Raw genomic sequence first — 22,348 nt, 5'->3', positions numbered from 1 at the left:
AAAACAGATTATGAAACTAGCAACATATATATTGAAATCTTCTCACTGCAAAATACCCGAAATACTGGATAAACAGAAAAACACTTGAATTTCATATCTAAGCATGCATGGAAGCAAAAAAAAACATCTAAAAGGTCCAAAATTAGAGGATCGTGGAGAAAAAATGTCTTAGTGGCCTATAGCTGAGGTCAGGAAACTATGGCCCACAAGCCAAATCTGGCCTGTAGTCAGTAACCTAAGAATAGTTTTTAAATCTTTAAATGATCGAAAATAAAAAAGTTGTCTTGACAAATGAAAATTCTATGAAATTCAAATTTCAGTATATAAAAATATTTTTTTTTTTTGCAACACAGCCATGTTCATTCGTGTTAGTATTATCTACAGCTGCTTTCCACAAACCACAAAAGCACAGTTGGATAGTGGTAACAGAGACTATATGATCTGTAAAGTCTAAAACATTCTCTATCTGGCCCTTTATGGAAAAACGGTTTGTCAACCCCTTGGCCTAGAGCTTCATTTTTAATGAATATACAAAGGGAATAGGAAATAGAGCCTCTGGCTTATATAAGGCAAAGGATCACCTGGAAATGCTGTTACAAAGGCACTAACAACAAAAGGACTAGACATTTAATAGAAAATGAACTAGAGAATATATATCCCACAAAATTATAGTGTACAGACACGTGACTGCTTTGACAATGACTCTTCATGAAACAGAGGCAGGGCAGGGAACCAGGAGATAAAGAGGGGAATTTCCTTAAGGATTTATGGACACTGAACAGCCTGTATATGGATTTAGAGCTCAAGAAACACTAAGTTAAGAATTTAATTTAAATTAGACTCAAGTAATCAGTGGTCCCCACCTCCCAATCACCTGACTGATGCTAATACAAATTTTCTCGGAAGGACCATAGCATCAACAAATAAACTTCCAAATAAACTTTGGAACTTCCAAGTAATAACAACAACAAATCATAAGAGCAATTAATTCTATTTCTAGTAATGGAGAGCTAGGTTACTCAAACTAGCACTTCTGCTTAAAACAAGTAAAAATGTTAGCTAAAATATTCAAAACATAAAGTCAAAAGCACTGAAATGCTAATAAACTACTGCAGAACCACAAAGACAAATTCTAAGAGAAAGCTCATACCCAAAGAAGTAGGGAGAATACTAAAACACTAAAGACAATCCTGAACTGAGGGCATTTGCCAATTACAATCCAGAAAGAGGAGTTCACTTTGGAGCTTGAAAAGAGGAAGGCAGAAAGGAAAACTCAACTCCATCCAAGATGATCCTCAGGAGTCTTATAAGAAATTCCCTCCCACACAGAGCTCCAACAGACTACACCATAGAAGTAAGAATATACCATAACTAAATCTCCAACTAGAGAGGAATGCAAGGAAGCTTCCCTTGGTGCAGAGCATAACAAAATATTTTAAATGGGGGAGGGAGGAGGTAAGGAAAGAAAAACAAAAACAAGATGCTGGAAAAGCTGTGCTCATATCTAAGACTTCATAAGGTTGTACTAGAGATAAAGACCATCTAATATTAAGATTCAGACATCTAATAACAAAGCTTCAATATAAATAAAACAAAAAGTGAGAGTAAGCACACTGATATAATATACATATCAACTATTATATAAATCATTTGATATATCAAATCATACTATGCAACTTTCAGGTCATGAATCTTGCTTTACTATTTCTCATTTCTAGGACTACGCCATCTTCAAAAGTCCATCTTCAGTTTGTTAGAAGGAAAATTTCAGATGAATTAAAATTAACAGAGTTCGACTGAGCAAAGAACAAATTGCATATCGGCCTATCCCTCAGAACCAGAATAGGTTCAGAGCTACTCGGGGGCTGTCACATGGTCGAATAACATTTATGGTCAGAAAAAAGAGAGTGACATACAGTAAACAGAATTGACTGTAACACATTAATCATGTGTTTGTGGTAATGCTGATATTTAAAAAAAAAAAAAAAACCCACTGTGCAGTCAGGCACATAAAAGTAAAGCACAAACAATTATGTGTAGTATGCAATGTTTAATAATTATAATAAAGAACCATGTTACTGGTTAATGTATGTACTATACTTTTTATCATTATTTTAGAGTATAGTCCTACTTATTTATAAAAATTAGTTAACTGTAAAACAGCCTCAGGCAAGTCCTTCAGGAGGTATTCCAGAAGAGGGCATGGTTATTACAGAAGACACCATACATGTTATTTCCTCAAAGACCTTCCAGTGAAACAAAATGTGAATGTAGAAAACAGCAATATTGATGATCCTGACCCTGTATAGGCCCATACTAATATACATGTTTGTGTGTTAGGTTTTTAAAATTTTAAAATGTAAACCAAAATAAATGCAAATTTTAAAAATAGAAAAAAGCTTATAAAATAGCATATAAAAATACCTTTATACAGCTATACAAAATGTTTAAGTAGTATTAGAAAAGAGTCAAAATCTATATGTTGAAAACTAGAAGACACCCATGAAACAAGTTGAAGAAGATACGAATAAAACATATCCCATGTTCGTGGGTTAATATTGTTAAAATGGACATACTACCCAAAGTGACCTATAGATCTAATGCAGTCTGTATCAAAATACCAATGACATTCTTCACAAAAATAGGAAAAAAAATTCTGAAATTCATATAAGAGCAAAAAAAGACCCTAATAGTCAAAGCAAACCTGAGCAAAAAGAAGAAAAGCTGGAGACATGACACTACCTAACTTCAAAATACACTACTAAGCTATAGTAACCAAACGAGCAGGGTATGTGCATAAAAACAAATACACAGACTACTGGACCAGAACAGAGAGCCCAGAAATAAATTCACATCTGCTTTCACATGCTGATAAAGACATACCCAAGATGGGCAATTTACAAAAGAGGTTTAATGGACTTACAGTTTCACATGGCTGGGGAGGCTTCACATTCATTGCAGAAGGCAAGAAGGAACAAGTCACGTCTTACATGGACGGCAGCAGGCAAAGAGAGAGCTTGTGCAGGGAAGCTCTAGTTTTTAAAAACCATCAGATCCTGTGAGACTTACTCACTATCAAGAGAACAGCATGGGAAAGACCCACCTCCATGATTCAATTATTTCCCACTGGGTCCCTCCCACAACACATGGGAATTATGGAAGCTACAAGATGAAGATCTGGGTGGGGACACAGAGCCAAACCATATCACTACCCAGGCCCCTCCCAAATTTCATGTCTTCACATTTCAAAACCAATCATGCCTTCCCAACAGTCTCTCAAAGTCTTTACTCATTTCAGCATCAACTCAAAATTCCACTGTCCAAAATCTCATCTGAGACAAGGCAAGTCCCTCCTGCCTATGAGCCTGTAAAATCAAAAGCAAGTTAGTTACTTCCTAGATACAATGGGGGTACAGGAACTGGGTAAATACAGCCATTCCAAATGAGAGAAATTGGCCAAAACAAGGAGGCTACAGACTCCATGCAAATCCAAAATCCAGTGGGCCAATCAAATCTTAAAGTTCCAAAATGATCTCCTTTGACTCCATGTCTCACATCCAGGTCATGCTAATGCCAGAAGTGGGCTCCCACAGCCTTGAGCGGCTCCACCCCTGTGGCTTTGCAGGGTATAGCCCCCCTTTTAGCTGCTTTCACAGGCTGATGTTGAGTGCCTGTGGCTTTTCCAGGAGCGTGGTGCAAGCTGTGGGTGGATCCACAGTTCTGGGGTCTAGAGGATGGTGGCCCTCTTTTCACAGCTCCACTAGGTGGTGCTCCAGTAGGGACTCTGTGTAGGGGCTCTGACCCCACATTTCCTTTCCACATTGTCCTAGCAGAGGTTCTCCATGAGGGACCCACCCCTGCAGCAAACTTCTGCCTGGGCATCCAGGCATTTGCATACATTCTCTGAAATCTAGGCAGAGGTCCCCAAACCTCATTTTTTTTTTTTAATTGAGATAGGAGTCTCGCTCTGTCACCCAGGCTGGAGTGCAGTGGTGCGATCTCAGCTCACTGAAACCTCCACCACCCAGGTTCAAGCAATTATCCTGCCTCCACCTCCAGATTACAGGCACCCACCACACCATGCCCTGCTAATTTTTGTATTTTTTGTAGAGATGGGGTTTCAACAGGGTGGCCACACTGGTCTCAAACTCCCAACCTCAAGTGATCAGCCTGTCTTGGCCTCCCAAAGTGCTAGGATTACAGCCTTGAGCCACTGTGCCTGGCCAAGACCCTGTAGAGTTCTGATCTTTACTACAGACTCTCAACAGATGGTTCAACAAGTTTTACAGGAATAATACAAAAAAGAATTCATAAGAGACTATTTCTGTCTCTCATGAATTGATGTTGAAATTTATTTCATGAGAGAATTCATGAGAGACACTATTTCTGTCTCTCGTGAATTAATCTTGAAATTTACCTAAACTTACTGCTCCTAGAAAAGAGGAAAGATTAAGAAATTCCTTCGGCCAGGTGCAGTGGTTCACACCTGTAATCCCAGCACTTTGGAAGATAGAGGCAGGTGGATCACCTGAGGTCAGGAGTTCAAGACCAGCCTGGCCAACATGGTGAAACCCTGTCTCTACTAAAAATACAAATATTAGCCAAGCATGGTGGTGGGTGCCTGTAATCTCAGCGACTTGGGAGGCTGAGACAGGAGAATCGCTTGAACCCAGGAGGCGGAGGTTGCAGTGAGCCAAAACCACACCATTGCACTCCAGCCTGGGTGACAAGAGTGAAATTCCATCTCGAAAAAGAAAAGAAAAGAAAAGAAATCCCTTCATACTATTGTGTTCTGAGAAAGAGCTAACCACAAAGGACAATGACATCTTCACATATTCTAAAATAAGACCTGCCTATACCCTTCTTCAATAACTCCTTTTTTCATATAGCACCCCAAGATTTTCCTTTTTAAGATATTCCTCATCAATGAACATTCTCCCTATTATAGTAGCCTGAATGAAATCATCTGTCTACTGTATTTGTCTTTCACAGCAATTTGTTAGTATCTATTAAAGCATTCCTTATGAGCCAGCAATACCATGTCTATTAAGGAAATATTAACATGAATGGAAAAAAAGATGGATGTGGTACATGTTGCTGCTTGCTTAACTTACATCCATTCCTCTACTCTCATTCCCTTCTTAACCTGAAATTCTCAAATTCTCAAATTCTCAATCCTCTTCCATTCAATCAAGGTAATTCTCATCCTCTTCCATTCAATCAAGGTAATTCTGGAAACTAACCCTACTCTCAGCACCCTGCTAAGTACAAAGGTAAGCCCAGCTCCCTACCATACTCATTGGTTCTGACACCCAAGTCTCAGCCAATTAGCAACTGAAATTCCCTTGATAACAGGAACTGATTCAGGAATTAGCATGTGACTTAATCTAGGCCAACCAAATAAAATAGTGTTGCTAACGAACAATTGGAAGAGCAGCTTTGTTGCTCTTAAAGGAAAGCCAATGGAAGAGCTGTTGAATAACAGAAAAGCTCTTCTTGAGGTTGCAGCTATGAAACTGAAAATGTTACAGTTATTCTCCTACCACATGGAAAGCCAGCCTAAGAACAAAAACAGAGAAATACACAGCCAGAGAGAGAGAGAGATTAAATTGGACCCGCTGGATCGAACCAACATAGATCACACCTTCCTGTATGAAACAATGACCCAATCGTTTCCTTTTTTGAATAAAAGAATTTGAGTTGGATTTTCTTAAATTATTTTACTGGCAAAAGCATTATACCTGATTTTTAAAATAAAGATTGTTCATGGCAACATTTCCCATGGATTGTCCACCCATTAAAAAAATGGAAAAAGAGAAAAAAAATGGAGACATTCATAGACAGGATAACATATGAGTAACTTACGATACAGTAGGAAATTAGGGTATTTTAAAAAGAATGAGGAGGAGGGAGAACAGGATGGCAGACAAAAGGCAGCTAGCAAACACTATTCCCAAGAAGAGAGACCAAAGTATGGAACAAACCACCATAATTTGGGCAGATCTTTGAAGAGAAAACATCAAGAGTAGTTGGAGAGTCAGCACCAAAGCAGAGATTGAAGAGGGGGAAATCTGGAAACCTTGCATGGGGTACCTGAATACTAGGGTTAGTTTCATCCCTCTAATGGCTCCTATGAAAATGATAAGTTAGGGGACTCACGGACAGCTCACTCTCACAACAGACCTCTGGGATCCTAGCAACAGGAGACTGCATCCCTGATTGATGTGTGAGCTAGCAGGGGGATCTCCCCAGGGAGCAGGCAGAGATAGGCTTTCAGTGGGAGCTTCTGTGTGCTGGGCAGTTCTGGTGGAGAATGGCCATAGATACCCATCCCCCAGGTCTTCCCATATCCCTCTGGGAGGCACTGCCCCAACTGACCTCTGATGAAGAAGAGAGAAAGGTCGGCTTCCCCGCAGGACTGGGGTGCATCCATTCTGCAAGTCCTCCTGCTCACCAACCCAAGCCAGACTGAGGTGCATCTATTCCTCCCAGTCCTTCAAGGAAGCCAGCCTTACTATCTTCTGGGTCAGAGGTCAGTGCCTCCCAGAGGGATATGGGCAGCCTCTGCAGCCCAGGCTGAGTGTGTTGCTATGTCTAAGTAATTTCCCGGTGACCCAGGAGCCACATCAGATCCCCCAGCCCAGCTGGAACCCGACTTCAAGCCACATGATGCAGTGGGGATGTTGCGGGTGGTGGGGGGTGCTGGGGGGCAGGGAAGAGCATTAGGAAGAATGGCTAATAGATGCTTGGCTTAATACATTGGTGATGGGATGATCTGTGCAGCAAACCACCATGACACACATTTACCTATGTAACAAACCTGCACATCCTGTACCTGTACCCCTGAACTTAAAATAAAAATAAAAGAAATTTAAATGTAAGACCTCAAACTATTAAAATGCTAGAAGAAAACCTAGTTAATACCTTTCTCAATATCTGCCTTGGCGAAGAATTTTTGGCTAAGTCCACAAAAACAATTACAACAAAAAACATAAATTGAAAAATGGAAGCAAGTTAAACTAAAGAGCTTCTATACAGCAAAAGAAACCATCAACAAAATAAACAGAAAACCTACAGAATGGAAGAAAATATTCATAAACTATGTATTTGACAAAGGTCTAAAATCCAGGATCTACAAGGAACTCAAATCAACAAGCAAAAGACAAACAACCCTATTAAAAATGAGCAGAGGATATGAACAGACACTTCTCAAAAGAAGAAATATAAGCAACCAACAAAAATGTGAAAAAAATGCTCATCATCACTGATCATCCAAGAAATGCAAATCAAAACCACAATGAGACACTATCTTATACCAGTCAGAATGGCTATTATTTAAAAGTCAAAAAGCAACAGATATGGCAAAGCTATGGAGAAAAGGGAATGCTTACACACTGTTGGTGGATATGTAAATTAGTTGAGCCACTGTGAAAAGCAGTTTGGGGTTCTCAAATAACTTATAGTTACCACTGGACACATCAATTCCATTACTGGGTATATGCCCAAAGAAAAATATTTTGATCACTATGCCAAAAGACATATGCACCCGTATGTTCATCACAGCACTATTCACAATAGTAAATATATGGAATCAATCTAAGTGCCTATCACTGGTGGACTGGATAAAGAAAATGTGGTACATATATATATCATGGAATACTATGAAACCATAAAAAAGAATGAAAACTACCTTTACAGCAACATGGATGGAGCTGGAGGCCATAATCCTAAGCAAATCGATGTAGGAACAGAAAACCAAATACTGCGTGTTCTAACTTATAAGTGGTAGCCAAACACTGAGCATATATGGACGTAAACATGGGAACAATATCCACTGTGGACTACTATGGGGGAAATTAGGGAGGCGGGGGTGGGTTGAAAACCTACCTATTGGGTACTATGCTCACTACCTGGGTAAAATATGCCCATGTAACAAATTTACACGTATCCCCTGTATCTAAAATAAAAGTTGAAATTTGAAAGGAAATATATTATATATATACATTTTTTTCCTCTTATAAAAGGGAGGACAGATGAGGTAGCTGAACAACCAAATGTTTACACTTCAAAATGAAACCAATTTAGAATTCTTTTTCTCACATGTACATTAATACAGATGAATCAGTTAAATATAGAATAATCAATAAAATCATGTATGACGATATTAATGAAATTTAACCCCATCTCATCAAAGGAAGAGCTTGGCATCCTGGAAAAGCATTGTCAGGTATTTTAATGTGGACCAGTAAATACTAGAAAGACAACTTCTTCAGCATACTTCAAAAAAATGAGGTATTACTCGGCAATTAAAAATAAATTTTTAATGAAGATGTTTATACATTAACTTAAAAAGATGTCCATGCCACAATAAGTGGGGAAAGAAATAACTTTCATTTTTAAAAAAAGAAAGAAAAAATTATACTGGTATAGAAAAAAAAGTCTATAACAATATATGTTAAATCATTACAATGATTACCTGTAATATTATAGGATTGGAATGGGAAAAGATTATTTTCATATTATACACATGAAGTTTTTCTAAGTTCATATTTTATAAATAACATTTTAAAAAATTGATGAAGTACAAAAAAAAAAAATACTCTCCTCAGCCCCACCCCAGACCAACTGAATTAGAATCTGCACACAGTAAGATCCACAAATACATGTTTTAAAAGCTACTCAAAATTTAGAATATAGGAAGAACTCATAAATTATTAAGAAAAAGACAAACAACTAAAATGTTTCTATATGAAGTAAAATAAAGTGAACACTCTGTAAAAGAGGATATCCAGGCTGGGCACGGTAGCTCACGCCTATAATCCCAGCACTTTGGATGGTCAAGGAGGGTGGATGACTTGGGCTCAGGAGTTTGACATGGCGAAACCCCATCTCTACAAAAAATACAAAATTAGCCAGGTGTGGTGGCATACGCCTGTGGTCCCGGCTAGTTTGGAGGCTGAGGTGGGAGGATCACTTAAGCCCAGGAGGCAGAGGTTGCAGTGAGCTGTCATATTGCCACCGCACTCCAGCCTGGGCGACAGAGCCCAGACCCTGTTTCAAAATAAAAATAAAAAAAGAGGATATCCAAATGGCCAATAAATATATGAAAACATCATTAGTTATTAGGGAAATATACAAATAAAAAACATAATGTCATAAGAAAGGTTAAAATTAATAAGAAAATACCAAGTGTAGTTAGAATATGAAACATCTGGAATTCTCATATTCTGTTGGTAGAATTGTAGATTAGTACAACTACTTTGAAAAACTGATTGGTAGTATCTACTACAGCCAAACATATGCATACCCTAGGATCCAATCAGGATAAAGGTTATGGGGACTGAACTGGAAGGGGGCAAGAGAGGAGCTACTGGGACACTAATAATATTCGGTATCTTGATCTGGGTGCTGGTCAGATGGGCATGTTCACTTTGTAAAAATACATTTAAGCTGTCACTTATGTATAGTTTTGATGTATGGATATAATACTTTTCTTAAAAGTCTATATAGAAATGAAAAAAATCCATTTAAAAAAATATTATCCTGAGCATTCTTCTCTTCTCAGTCTACAGTGGGGTGTTCTCTTCCAAGGTCGTATCTTCATCTATCATATATGCACACTATAGATTTACATATACATACCTCTAACCTAGAACTCTTCTAGAGGGCTAGAGACACACTGGCAAAATCAGTAATGACACTTGTTCAAACAGATATTCTTTATGTATTTGCTCAACATTTATTTAGACACCAGGGTAAATGCTCTATGAGCAAGTACAGAAAAGGACAACAGAAATAGAGCTTAGCATCTTCTCTATTACCCCTATTAAGGTTAGGCCCCAAATTGAAAACCGGAATACAGAAACAATGCCCTTCAACTAACCAATTCTAACTTCCTTAGAGAAAACTGCCAAAGTAATCTATTATTTTAACACTCCCTTTATTATTAGTCACTACCCTCAACTCCACAGATTTATCCAAGTATATCTGCTTCCATGACAGTGCCCTGTCAATGACCCAGCTGACCAGCACCTTAATTAGACTCAACCACTGAGTTATTCAACTGTTCCCTAACCTCAGATTAAATATCTCCTATTCAAAAGATTCAAAATGTTTTACTCTTACAGCCTCCACATCCCCATATTGCCCAAAAGCAACACAACTTTGAAAGTAAGTACTGCTATTCCTATTCTTGTTGTAGCCTTCCCATAAACTCCTTCTATGATAAATGCACAATCCTGCTAGCCAATTCCATACAGGCACCTAGAAGTCAACTTTGATACTGTACCTACAGTTTGTAGCAGTACACATAATGAATGGGCTATCTCCGGTTATAGTTCTATAGCAGATAACGAAAAACTAAACGCTGAAAGACAATTTTAATCTATTTACTGTTTTTAGTCTTCTGAAATGAAACTAAAATAAAGGATGAAGATATGAAGAGCAACTCTATATTTTCTGCCTTCATATCAAAATCAGATCATCTTTTTTTTCTTTCTTTCTTTTTTGGGACAGGGTCTTGCCCTGTCCCCCAGGGTGGAATGCAGTGGCACACACTCCTGGGCTCAAATGATCCGCCCATCTCAGTTTCCCAAGCAACTAGCATGTGCCACCATCCCTGCCTAATTTTCTTTTTTATTTTTTGTAGAGACAGGGGCTTTGCTATATTGCCCAGGCTGGTCTCAAACCCCTGGCATCAAGGTATCCTCCTTCCTGGGCCTCCCAAAGTGTTGGGATTACAGGCGTGAGCCACTGCACCTGGCATAAGTGCTTTTTAAATAAAATACAATGATCTTATTTATAAAAATAAGATGCTCTGATTTTGACCAGGTGCAGTGTCTCACTCCTGTAATCCTGTCAATTTGGGAGGCCAAGACAGGAGGATCATTTGAGACCAGGAATTCAAGATTGCCCTGGGCAACAATATAGCAAGATCTCCACGACAAAAGAATTTTTTAAAATTTAGCCAGGCATAGTGGCACACATCTATAGTACTAGCTACTCAGGAGACTGAGGCAGAAAGATCACTTGAGCCCACAAGTTCAAAGCTGCAGTGGGCTATGACTGCACCACCGCACTCCAGCAGAGATGACAGAGCAAGACCCCTATTTCTTAAAAACAATAACAACAACAATAAAAAGCATTTATATAGTACCTACCACTAGCCAGGTACCATTTTAAGTACATTACACATGTTATCTTATTTAATTTTTATATCAAACCTATAAAAGAAGAAACAGACATCAGTAGGTTAGGTGTTACAAGGTCACATAAATTTTAAGTAACAAAGTTCAGACTTGAAATGGACTGTCTGCCTATAGAGTCCACACAACATTTTATACTCTTCTACCTCCTAATCAATAATAACAGCCTAGCAACCTGTCTTTTCATACCTTTATTTATGCTCAAGAACATATAGAAGTTTTTTTGGGGGGGGGTTGGGTTGTTTTGTTTTGTTTTGCTTTGTTTTGTTTGCAGAGGCAGAATCTCGCTATATTGTTCGGGCTGGTCTCAAGTTCCTAGCCTCAGGTAATCCTCCCACCTGAGCCTCCCAAACTGCTGAGATTACAGGCATGAGCCACCACACCTAGCCTAGAGAGTTTAAAATATATATATATAAAATGAATATATATGTATATGTGTATATATATAACTAAAAATATATATATATACCCCTGAAAAAGACTTTCAGTACTGTTTAACATTTTTTCATTTATCAAATTCTAAATGAAACTGAAACAGTCTTTTCATATTTGCCTCTAATTATAGTTAAATACATGTCCAGAACCCTCAAAACAGCTCTGCTACTTTGACTGCTTACCATTCTCTCTCACACAAAATTCATTGCCCAACTCTGGAGAGGGACTGGCCCCCTTTCCTGCCCATAAAGAGGACAAGGAATCGTCAGTTTCTAGTTTCCCCTATTGTCCTCATTCCAGCAGATAATGAGAAACTCACAAGTAACACATCTGGAAAGAGAACTTTTTTCCTCCCAAATTTGCTAGCATATGCCACGAAAGGCTCCAGGCCATATCAATTACCTCCAAATTCCTATACTCTTGTCCAAGATCCCAAATGTAATGTATTCTCTTGAGACTGTTGGTCTTTTACTGAATCGTATAAATATCAGAGGATATTCCTATTTTCCTTCTAGTGCTACAAGACCACCACAGTGGATTATTACAAACCTATGTTCAGGAATATCCTCACCTCCAATTCACATGTGGTCATCATTTACACTAAACAATGGTTTTCAATTGAACTTACTGTGGTTTTTTACAAAACTATTACTTTTACATGGTTTCAAAGAGACTAAACTTATATGTTCTGGCTATCCTTCAAAGTTTCTAGTAATCTATTCCTTCCTTTTGAATTTACCCTCATTCAGAATTTAACAGCAGCCCTTCCTTTCCCATATCAGGACTTTATATATATAAGTCAAGCAACCTAAAAGCTATGTTTTTCCCCATCTCCCAGAAACCTCACCAAACTCAGAAAAATAATAAAAATTTTTCAAAACCTGTTTTTTCACATAAAAGAATATGAAAAAAATGAAATAAAGATAATCCTCAATTCATTCTTGTAGATAAACTCACATTCAACAATAGAATTGAAAGGCTCTTTCAGCATTCATCTAGCTGTATTTATCAAGAAGAGAAAAAACACTATCTAACAAGATTTCAGTGACTCCTAATGGTATTTAGAGTTCATCCGAAAATAATAAATAGTTGGCATAATAGATCCCAAATCTAAATTAAGAAATATTTTATGATTTAGCCTCATCCAAAGATGTTAGGTTCTAATTTTTAGAGGTATCTTCTCTGGACTTAAATGGGTTATCAGACAAGATGATTTTGGAGTCCTTTCAAACTGTGAGATGCTACGAATTCTCTTATTTAGCTTTCCTTGACCATTCCATCAACAGTTGCCTCTCCCTTTTCTGATCACCTTCACTAGGAACTGCCTAGGATGTTTGTATTTATTTGCTATTTATATGCCATCATGTTAGTTTCTATGTATAATAGTTTTGTCTTCTCAAGTAGATAATAATGACAAAGACAAAATCGTGACCTTTTAATACTTTTTGGTATCTAACTGGCATAATTTATACATACCATTAAGCACTGCCAAGTATGAGAAGGAAGAGCGTTTTCCCTCCCCACTAGGCCAGAATCTACTTAAATGGGAGAAAACCCCTTGTTTTGTTTTTATATTGTTTTTTAATATGTTTGTTAGCCACCTAATATATATTCGGTCTTACGCTGTAGGCTAAAGATTGATCCCTGCTGCACAATGATTATAATTAAGAGGATTCTGGTCTATGCCTTATTAGATAGATAATAGTATTCAGAAGCAACTTTAATTTCTTTTTAATGAGCCTAAATGAGTATTCTATTGCAAAGGGTGGGTGGGTTGAAGATTTATGGAAGAAGGCAATGTATCAGATAAATAACATATGTTTTGTAGTTAGGGAAGGAGAAGCTGATTTCTGAGCTGTTACGAAGATAGAGGATGGGGGTGCAGAATTCCTACACAGACTTTTAGTAAGCAAAATGAAAAATCAGTGTTTTATTTTTCTTTAGCTGTTCTGACTGCTATTCTGCATGCAAAATTGTCCTCTCTTCATCTCTGCTTCTCAGATTACTGAAAGTCAAACCAAATTCCTTCTCTAATTGAGTCTAAGACCTTGCAATTGTACATATTAAAAACACTCTGCATTTCAGCAGTGTTCCCTTTACTGGTGCCACATCAGAGACCATTGCCTGACTGTATAATGACTTGCTGATCATATAGCAGAACGTAATTTAACAAACTACGCTGCACAGATTCTTATGCAACCAGTGTTCCATTCATATAAATCATTCCTGTGATAGGAAAGTTTTTTGGATACAGTTAGTTTCAAGTAAAAAGTATTAAATTTTTATATTCAAAGAAAAAATCAGTAAAGTTAATAATAAAAGTTCTTATATGAGTTGGCAATGAAAAGTGTTAATCAGTGTCCATGCATAATTTGGCCACCTTGGATGTATTTACTTTATGGAGCCCTAGCAGAAGGCTATTTTTCTTTCCATGCAATCTCTCTTTTTGGAGAGAAGATGATCTGTGAGTCTCTGGTGCATTAGGTCAAGGTTAGAAAATTAACTCGCAAGAAATTCCTCTATTTCTCATTTTTAGTTATGTTGCCCAGGCAGGACTCAAACTCCTCGGCCCAAACAATCCTCTCACCTCACCCTGCCAGGTAGCTGGAACTATAAGCATGTACCGCTGCACACAGCTTTCATTTTTGTTGTGTTATTTTTGTGATGTATGAATTTTTGTGAATACTTGTTGTATTTACTTGTGATACATACATTACTTGTGAATTTGTTGTTCTTACTTATATAGGGGTAGGATGTAGAAGCCATTTGAAGTGGAGAAATCACTTTTTAAATGCAGTTTTAAGCAAACATGGAAATTCCAAATTTTAAACAGTATTTTATAAAACAATATTTTATAAGAAGTTTTTATAGAGATGCTTTTGTAGAAAATGGTTTGGTAGAAAATTATCATTGTTATTATTTTTTGAGACAGGATCTTGCTCTGTCTCCCAGGCTGGAGTACAGAAGCACAATCATAGCTCACTACTGCCTCAAACTCCTGGGCTCAACAATCCTCCCACCTCAGCCTCCCAAGTAGCTAGGACAACAGGCATGCACCACCACTCCTGCCTAATTTTTTCTTTTAATTTTTTGTAGAGACAGAGTCTCACTGTGTTGCTCATACTGGTCTCAAACTCCTGGGCTCAAGTGATCCTCCTGTCTCAACCTCCCAAATCACTGGGATTACAGGTGTGAGCTCCCATGCCTGGCCCTAGAAAATTATTTTTAAATTAATCTTCAATGTATTGAGTCTTATAGGATTATATAACATAATGGTTAAAGGCTGTTTGTGACCCCTAAAATTCATATGTTGAAATCCTAACCCATAATATGATGGTATTAGGAGGTGGAGTCTGTGGAAGTGATGAGGTTCAGGAGGGTGGAGCTTTCATGAATAGGATTAATGCCTTTATAAAAGAAATCCCAGAGACCTCTCTCTCTGTCTCTCAGCCACATGAGGATATGAGAAGATGGTAGTCTGCAACCCAGATGAGGGCCCTCACAAGAACCCAACAATGCTGGAACTCTGATCTTGGACTTTCAGCCTCCAAAACTGTGAACAATACATTTCTGTTGTTTATAAGCCATTGAGACTACATACAGTATGTTGTCATAAAAGCCAGAAATGACTAAAGCTGAAATGTATATAAAGTACATATATATACTTAAGGCACTCAAAAATCTAATTCCTTTACTTTCTGCCTGTGCCCTAATCTTTCTCCAATAGCAAAGCTTCCTCTATCCATGTAATATAATACTACTCTGTTGGTGTCAAAACAATACAAGTCTAATCAATTTTCCATGTTTAACCCTTTTAAAATATGAAGCCATTTTGATGGCCACAAAAGTTTTCTGTGTTCTAGGTTAAAAACATCTTTAGTCCTTCATATGCAATAGTATCTTGTTAGCTATTCTATTTTCTGTCCCCAAAGATATTCTGCTTCACTTATATTCCCTTGAACTGTGACACACAAAGCTAAACATAACATTCCAGATGTATTCTAAACAGAAAAAAACAGAACTATCACCTCACTCGTCCAGAAACTAGAGCAGTACTATTCATACAGCCTTGGCTTTTTTGAATAACCACATTGCAGTGCCTCCTCCACCTCCCCACATGTATTGCTCATAAACTGTTCCCAATCTCTACTTACAATTAGTTATTTAAGATATAAGAATAGAAATTTCACAATAACTCAAGATAAAATTTAATTCTATTAGATGAAGCCAGATTCAAAATTCTGTAAAGATCCCTCAGAATCTTGATTCTGTTATTTATCATATTCATTTGCTATGAATGGAAATATAGAGCATACTCTTTAACATTTTGATTATGATGGAAAAGCCAGTATTCAGCACAAAGGACCCTACTACATAATAGCAGCAATCTTCTGTTCTCACAGACTCATCTATCATTGTGCCTTATAGTCAACCAGTTGTCTGTTGATCGGTCTTTTTATTCAATTCCTATTTCTTCACCTTGTATAAATACATGACTAGGATGGCAATGATGTGTAAAACAATGTTGAAGAACAGTTACAAAAAGTGAATTATCTTCCAGTTTGTAAATGCACCATCCACTCTTGCCTTCAGACTTTGTAAATTCTGTCTTCTACCCACAACATGCCAACCCCAGAGCTCTGACCTTCATCAAATTCCTTTCTCTCAGCTAATACACCACTTTTTATAGGAAACCTTTGATCACCCAAACCTGGGTTAGATATTCCCCTTCTGAGATTCAGAAATACATTATACCTTCTCTATTATAATACTCACATTATTATAATTTCTTCTTGTCCTTCATACTCAACAAATTGCAAGCCTTAGGCAGCTTGCCATGAGTAGCATTATATAGGTCAAGCCTCAAGGAGCCAACCAATCCAGAGGTAAACATTCAGGACTGGAGCAAAAGGTTTGGTTACCCACCATTTCATAGGCTTTGGGGACTAATTCCATCATCTCATCTCATATCCATTTACCTCAGTGACTAAAGCCTAATCTTCTAATCATCCATCACTCTCCAGCCAGTCATCCCACATGCTCTCTGGATCTCCTAAGTATGAGATTACAAATGTGTGGTCTGCCAATAATTAGAAATTAGGAGAATTCACACAAACATCCAAGTTGTCAATATCTCTTGTAAAAACAATTATGGTTTGGTAAGATTAGGCCTATACTGCCCATGGAAATAAACATCTAGAGATGAACAGTAACTAACCCCCCTTAGACCTGTATTATCCTCTCTACACTTATTCACATATCTGTTAAATTCCCGGATTTAACTGAATATGCAAAACCTGTCCTAATAAAACCATTTCTACCCATGATCATGACTTCTTCTCCCATCTCTTCCACTATGACCTCTGGAATCTCATTCTGAGATCATCAAACTTCTATATACTCTTCTACATAATACAATAAATATTTTCATTCCAAAAAGGAAAAAAAAAATTTCTACATTTTTAAAAACAATAATTCTGCCAAAAGTTAGGAAATACAGGAGGACTGCTAGATCAAAATAAAACATAAAAGAACTCTTGAGCTAGTTAACTAAACAATTAAATAGTAGAAATATTAATAGCTATCCTAAAGCATATTAACTGTATTTGTGCCATGGAAAAACAATTTCTAATGCCCAAGTGCGAATCTCAGGAGGAAGTAGCAATATGAGTAATCGTGTAGTGACATGGTAGTCAACCCTAAAGGAGAAACATTGGCACTATATCAAATCACCAAACTAAACTAAATAATCCCAAAGTGATGTCCCAACATAGCAAACTACATAACGGTGCATTCATCATGACTTTGCATTATCACCACTAATCAAAACATCCTACAAAAAAGAAAATAGTTATAAAAGAGAATAAATGACAATGTGTGAACAAGCAATTAGAGCATAGTTAATGCTCACTGATAGTTCTAAAGTATAGGAATGTGTGTGTTTGTAGATGTATGCAAGTGTGCATATATATATGCATATGTGTATATATGTGTGTGTGTATATATGTATATGTATATATATACATCACTGTTTATAAAATAATGTAACATTTAAATGAGTCAAAGATAAATTATCCATAATACCATATCATTGTTAATATATAGGACCTCTATGCCTCTACTCTATCACTCTATCCTACATATCCTACATATATATATGTAGGATGCAGTGATACAGTAGTGGGGGTGTGTGTGTGTATATATATATATATATATTTTTTTTTTTTTTTTTGAGACAAAGTCTTGCTCTGTCACCCAGGCTGGAGTACAGTGGCACAATCACTGCTCACTGAATTCTTGACTTCCTGGGCTCCAGTGCTCCACCCACCTCAGCCTTCCAAGTAGCTGGGACTATAGGCACGTGCCACCATGCCTAGCTAATTTATGTATTTTTGGTAGAGATGGGGTTTCGTCATGTTGTCCAGGCTTTCTCGAACTCCTAAACTCAAGCAATCCACCCGCCTTGGCCTCCCAAAATGCTGAGATTACAGGCATCAGCCACCACGCCCAGCCCACCCCATCCAATCATAATGCTTAACTGACACCAAACCTGTAAAAGAAAATGCACAAACACATGTATTTTGTAGCAGTTACCTATTCATAATAGAATACAAGGATTGTCAAATGCATGGTGATGCCAACATGAAAAGCAAATTAAAGTAAATTCCAGATGGATTAAAGAGTTATATAAAGAAGGAAAACACACAAAAATCATTTTTTAAAGTATCAAATATAAATATACAAATAGAAAATTAAAAAACATCAAAAAGATGAATAGGTGATGCTACATGAAAGTGGATATAACTGATGATTTAAAAAGAGAACAAAAAGCTAAGCACAACTTCCCAACAGAATAGAAGTGTGAACATGGGAAATGAATACACAATTCACAAAGGAGGAATAGATCTAGTGGATAAACCTGTGTTAAAATGTTTAGACTTATGATTAGAAATGCAAAATTTTAAAAACCTATGAAATTTTAAAAGATTGAAGAAAAGAATAATACCTGTTGGCAAGAGTACAATGAAAGAAACTCTCTGAAAGAATCAGTAAAAATGTAAATGTAAAATATCAGTTTGGAAAACTCTTTTTTAATGTGTAGGAAGAACCTTAGATGTGTCTATATTCTTTAATCCAACAACTCCATCTCTCAGAATCTATCCTAAAGAAATGATCTTAAATATGGAAATTATTATGGTTATATATTTGGTATTTTAATATTTTTTAAAACCTGGAAATAATATAACATCCAGCATTTAGTAAAAATAATTTACTGACACATACCACAATGATTCTCTAGATAATAAAAAAATTCAATGAAAGTAATGTTTGCATGGGATAGATAACAACATGAAAAACACTTGTAAGTAAGTCTCAAACACTAGCTTCTCTCAATTTTTTTTTTATTTTTTTATTTTTTGAGACAGAGTCTCCCAGGCTGGAGTACAGTGGCACAATCACGGCTCACTGCAGCCTCGACCTCCTGGGCTCAAGCAATCCCCCCACCTCAGCCTCCCCAGTAGCTGGGACTACAGGTTTGTGTCACCATTCCCAGCTAATTTGTTAATATTTGCTAGAGTTTAAGTCTCCCTGTGTTGCCCAAGCTGGTCTCAACCTCATGGGCTCAAGCGATCCTCCCACATCAGCCTCCCAAATTGTTGGATTTACAGGCGTGAGCCACTGCACCCACCAGACACCAGTTTTCTTAATCTATACCTTGTGAACAAACTTCCTTAAACTAGAATGAACTGTACACTGTACACTTTTTGGTAGACTCATTAACATTTTTGTTTTTTTCTACTTTATATTATAGCATGTATTTCATTCTGACTCTTTGAAAAATACAAATTTTGCCTTTCTGATCAAATATTAAGCAACTTAACATAAAATGTTCCATCTGCCATCAGGTGGAGGCACAGGGATTCCAAACAGAGGAGCACATTCCTGGAGACCTCCAACCTCCTACCCCATCCCAGGAACTGCGGAAGAAATTAGGCAGGATCACATAATGTATGTTGTCGTTGTTGTTGCTGTCGTTGTTGTTGTTGTTGTTGCTGCTGCTGCTACTGCTGTTTTAATATCACTTCCCCCATGCTCTATATCCATCAAGATTTTGATGCCTCAGAGAGAACCCCTGGTGTAATTAAAACAAAATAGAGGCCGGGCGCGGTGGCTCAAGCCTGTAATCCCAGCACTTTGGGAGGCTGAGACGGGTGGATCGCGAGGTCAGGAGATCGAGACCATCCTGGCTAACACGGTGAAACCCCGTCTCTACTAAGAAATACAAAAAACTAGCCGGGGGAGGCAGCGGGCGCCTGTAGTCCCAGCTACACGGGAGGCTGAGGCAGGAGAATGGCGTAAACCCGGGAGGTGGAGCTTGCAGTGAGCTGAGATTCGGCCACTGCACTCCAGCCTGGGTGACAGAGCGAGACTCCGTCTCACAAAAAAAAAAAAAAAAAATAGACTCTGGTCCATTCTAACTTTCCAACCTTCAATAAATTACTTCAGCTCCTAGAGCTTCAGCATATTCAACTGTAAAAGAGAAGAATAATATTTGCCTTACAGGTTTATATAAATATTAAATTAGCAAACGTAGTCACATAGGTAAATACAGGTAAAACACCTGGAACAGTACCATGGGGCTGACTCAAATAAGGTTCACTTCCCCTTAATCAAACTGCTGAAGTGACTAAGACAGTATAAGCTGGTAAATAAAACAGGATCTGTACCATTAAAGAACTTAAAGTTTTGTGAGAATAAAAATAAATTAGCAAACGTAGTCACATAGATAAATACAGGTAAAACACCTGGAACAGTACCATGGGGCTGACTCAAATAAGGTTCACTTCCCCTTAATCAAACTGCTGAAGTGACTAAGACAGTATAAGCTGGTAAATAAAACAGGATCTGTACCATTAAAGAACTTAAAGTTTTGTGAGAATAAAAATACTTTAAACAAGTAATCACACTAATAAATTTTGCATAAAATATTGCAATAAGTACTATGAAGGAAAAGTTAACAGTGTTATGAAGTAGAGCGGGCCTCTGACTTAGATTGCCGAGGATCGAGAAAGCTTCCTTTGGAAACATATTTAAGCTGAAATCTTTAAAATAAATAGGAGAGGAGGACAATGAAGATAAAAATGATCCAGATGTAAGAAAAGAGCATGTGTGAAGGTCCAAAGACACACAAAACGTTGGCAGCTTAAAAAAAGAACGAAGAAAAGAAAAAGGCAGTGGCTGCAGCATACTGAGCAAGCAGAAAGACTCAAGGAGAGACTAGTAAGATATAGGCAGCTTTCACGTTGAGAAACTATAGCCCATGACTTAAAGCCAATCTATAGCCTGTATTTGTACAATCCTAGTGCTAAAAATGTTTTTTACATTTTGTAAGAGCTGTAAAAAAATGCTAATTAAAAAAAAAAAAACAGACTCTCATTTCTAGAAAGACAGAATAGATGCACTTTTCCTCCTCTTCCTGCTAAGTACAACTAAAATACTGCAGCCCCAGCACTACCCCACCAAAAACCAAGTAGTAAACCAAGACTTGCAATGCCTCCAGGCTATAATTTGGTGCTCCAACCCATCCCCACCTTAGGGATGGTGTCAGAAAAGGCAGAGTGGGGAGCTTGCATTTTACACACCAACAGAAAGTAACAAAGAAACCTTACATGGTGTCAACAGACATATGACAGAATGGTAAGCAGAAATAGACAAATCCACACTTATAAATGGAGACTTCAAAACCCTCACCTCAACAACTGAACAACTCTAGAACAATTAGGAAATCAACAAAGATATAGAAGAATTCACCAGTACCATCAAGCAACAAGATCTAAATGACATTCATAGAATAAGCTTCAAAAAAGGTTCACATCTCCTTAATCAAACGGCTGAAGTTTCAAATTTGTGCTGTCCTTATAACAACAGAAAAATACTCATTCTTTACAAATATCAACAGAACATACAAAAAGATAGACCATATTATGGGCCACAAAACACATCTCAACAAATTTAAACAAACAGAAATCATAGGGTGTGATCTCTGAAAATAATGAATCTCCTACATGCTTGGAAACAAAAAAAAAAACAAAAACAAAAACAAAAAAACTTCTAAATAATATATGGGTCAAGAAAACATCTCAAAAAAATTAAAAATACATTGAACTGAATGAAAGTGAAAATAAACCAAACCAAAATTAGTAGGATATAGCCAATGCAAGAAGGAAATTTCTAGCACTACACGTATATATTAGAAAAAAGGAAAAGTCTCAAATCAATAATCTAAGCTTCTACCTCAAAAAACTAGAAAGAGAAAAGCAAAGTAACTCTAAAATACATAGAAGGAAGAAAATCATAAGGATAAAAACACAAATCAATTAAATTGAGAACAAGAAAATGTTAGAGAAAATCAATGAAACAAAAAGGTGGTTCTTTGAAAATATTAGTAAAATTGGCAAACTTCAAACAAGACTGACAATGAAAAAAAGAGAAAAAATACAAATCAGAAATGAAACAATGGCTATCACCATGGGCTGTGCAGACATGAAAAGAATAATAAGGGAATGCTATGGTAGAAAAGACTCTAAGGCCGGGCGCGGTGGCTCAAGCCTGTAATCCCAGCACTTTGGGAGGCCGAGACGGGCGGATCACGAGGTCGGGAGATCGAGACCATCCTGGTTAACACGGTGAAACCCCGTCTCTACTAA

At 37.3% G+C, this 22,348-nt stretch overlaps 1 protein-coding gene across 24 annotated transcripts in view; it reads right to left on the bottom strand.

Moving 5' to 3' along the window:
* Positions 1-22,348, bottom strand: part of EXOC6B (exocyst complex component 6B) — a 678,312-nt gene that overhangs the window by 460,314 nt on the left and 195,650 nt on the right. Inside the window, exons 7-8 of one of the 24 annotated variants that reach the window (XM_077959247.1) lie at positions 19,389-19,413; positions 10,376-10,402 (exon numbers count right to left, since the gene is read on the bottom strand). The exons of the other annotated variants lie outside the window; for them this stretch is intronic. Coding sequence (XP_077815373.1) covers positions 10,376-10,402; positions 19,389-19,413 — 52 coding nt within the window. The remainder of the gene's footprint in view (positions 1-10,375; positions 10,403-19,388; positions 19,414-22,348) is intronic. 24 annotated transcript variants of the gene reach the window in all.

Source organism: Macaca mulatta, chromosome 13, assembly GCF_049350105.2.
Source record: "Macaca mulatta isolate MMU2019108-1 chromosome 13, T2T-MMU8v2.0, whole genome shotgun sequence".
NCBI classification, from domain to species: Eukaryota; Metazoa; Chordata; class Mammalia; order Primates; family Cercopithecidae; genus Macaca; species Macaca mulatta.
This window is presented reverse-complemented; position numbering and strand designations above follow the sequence as displayed.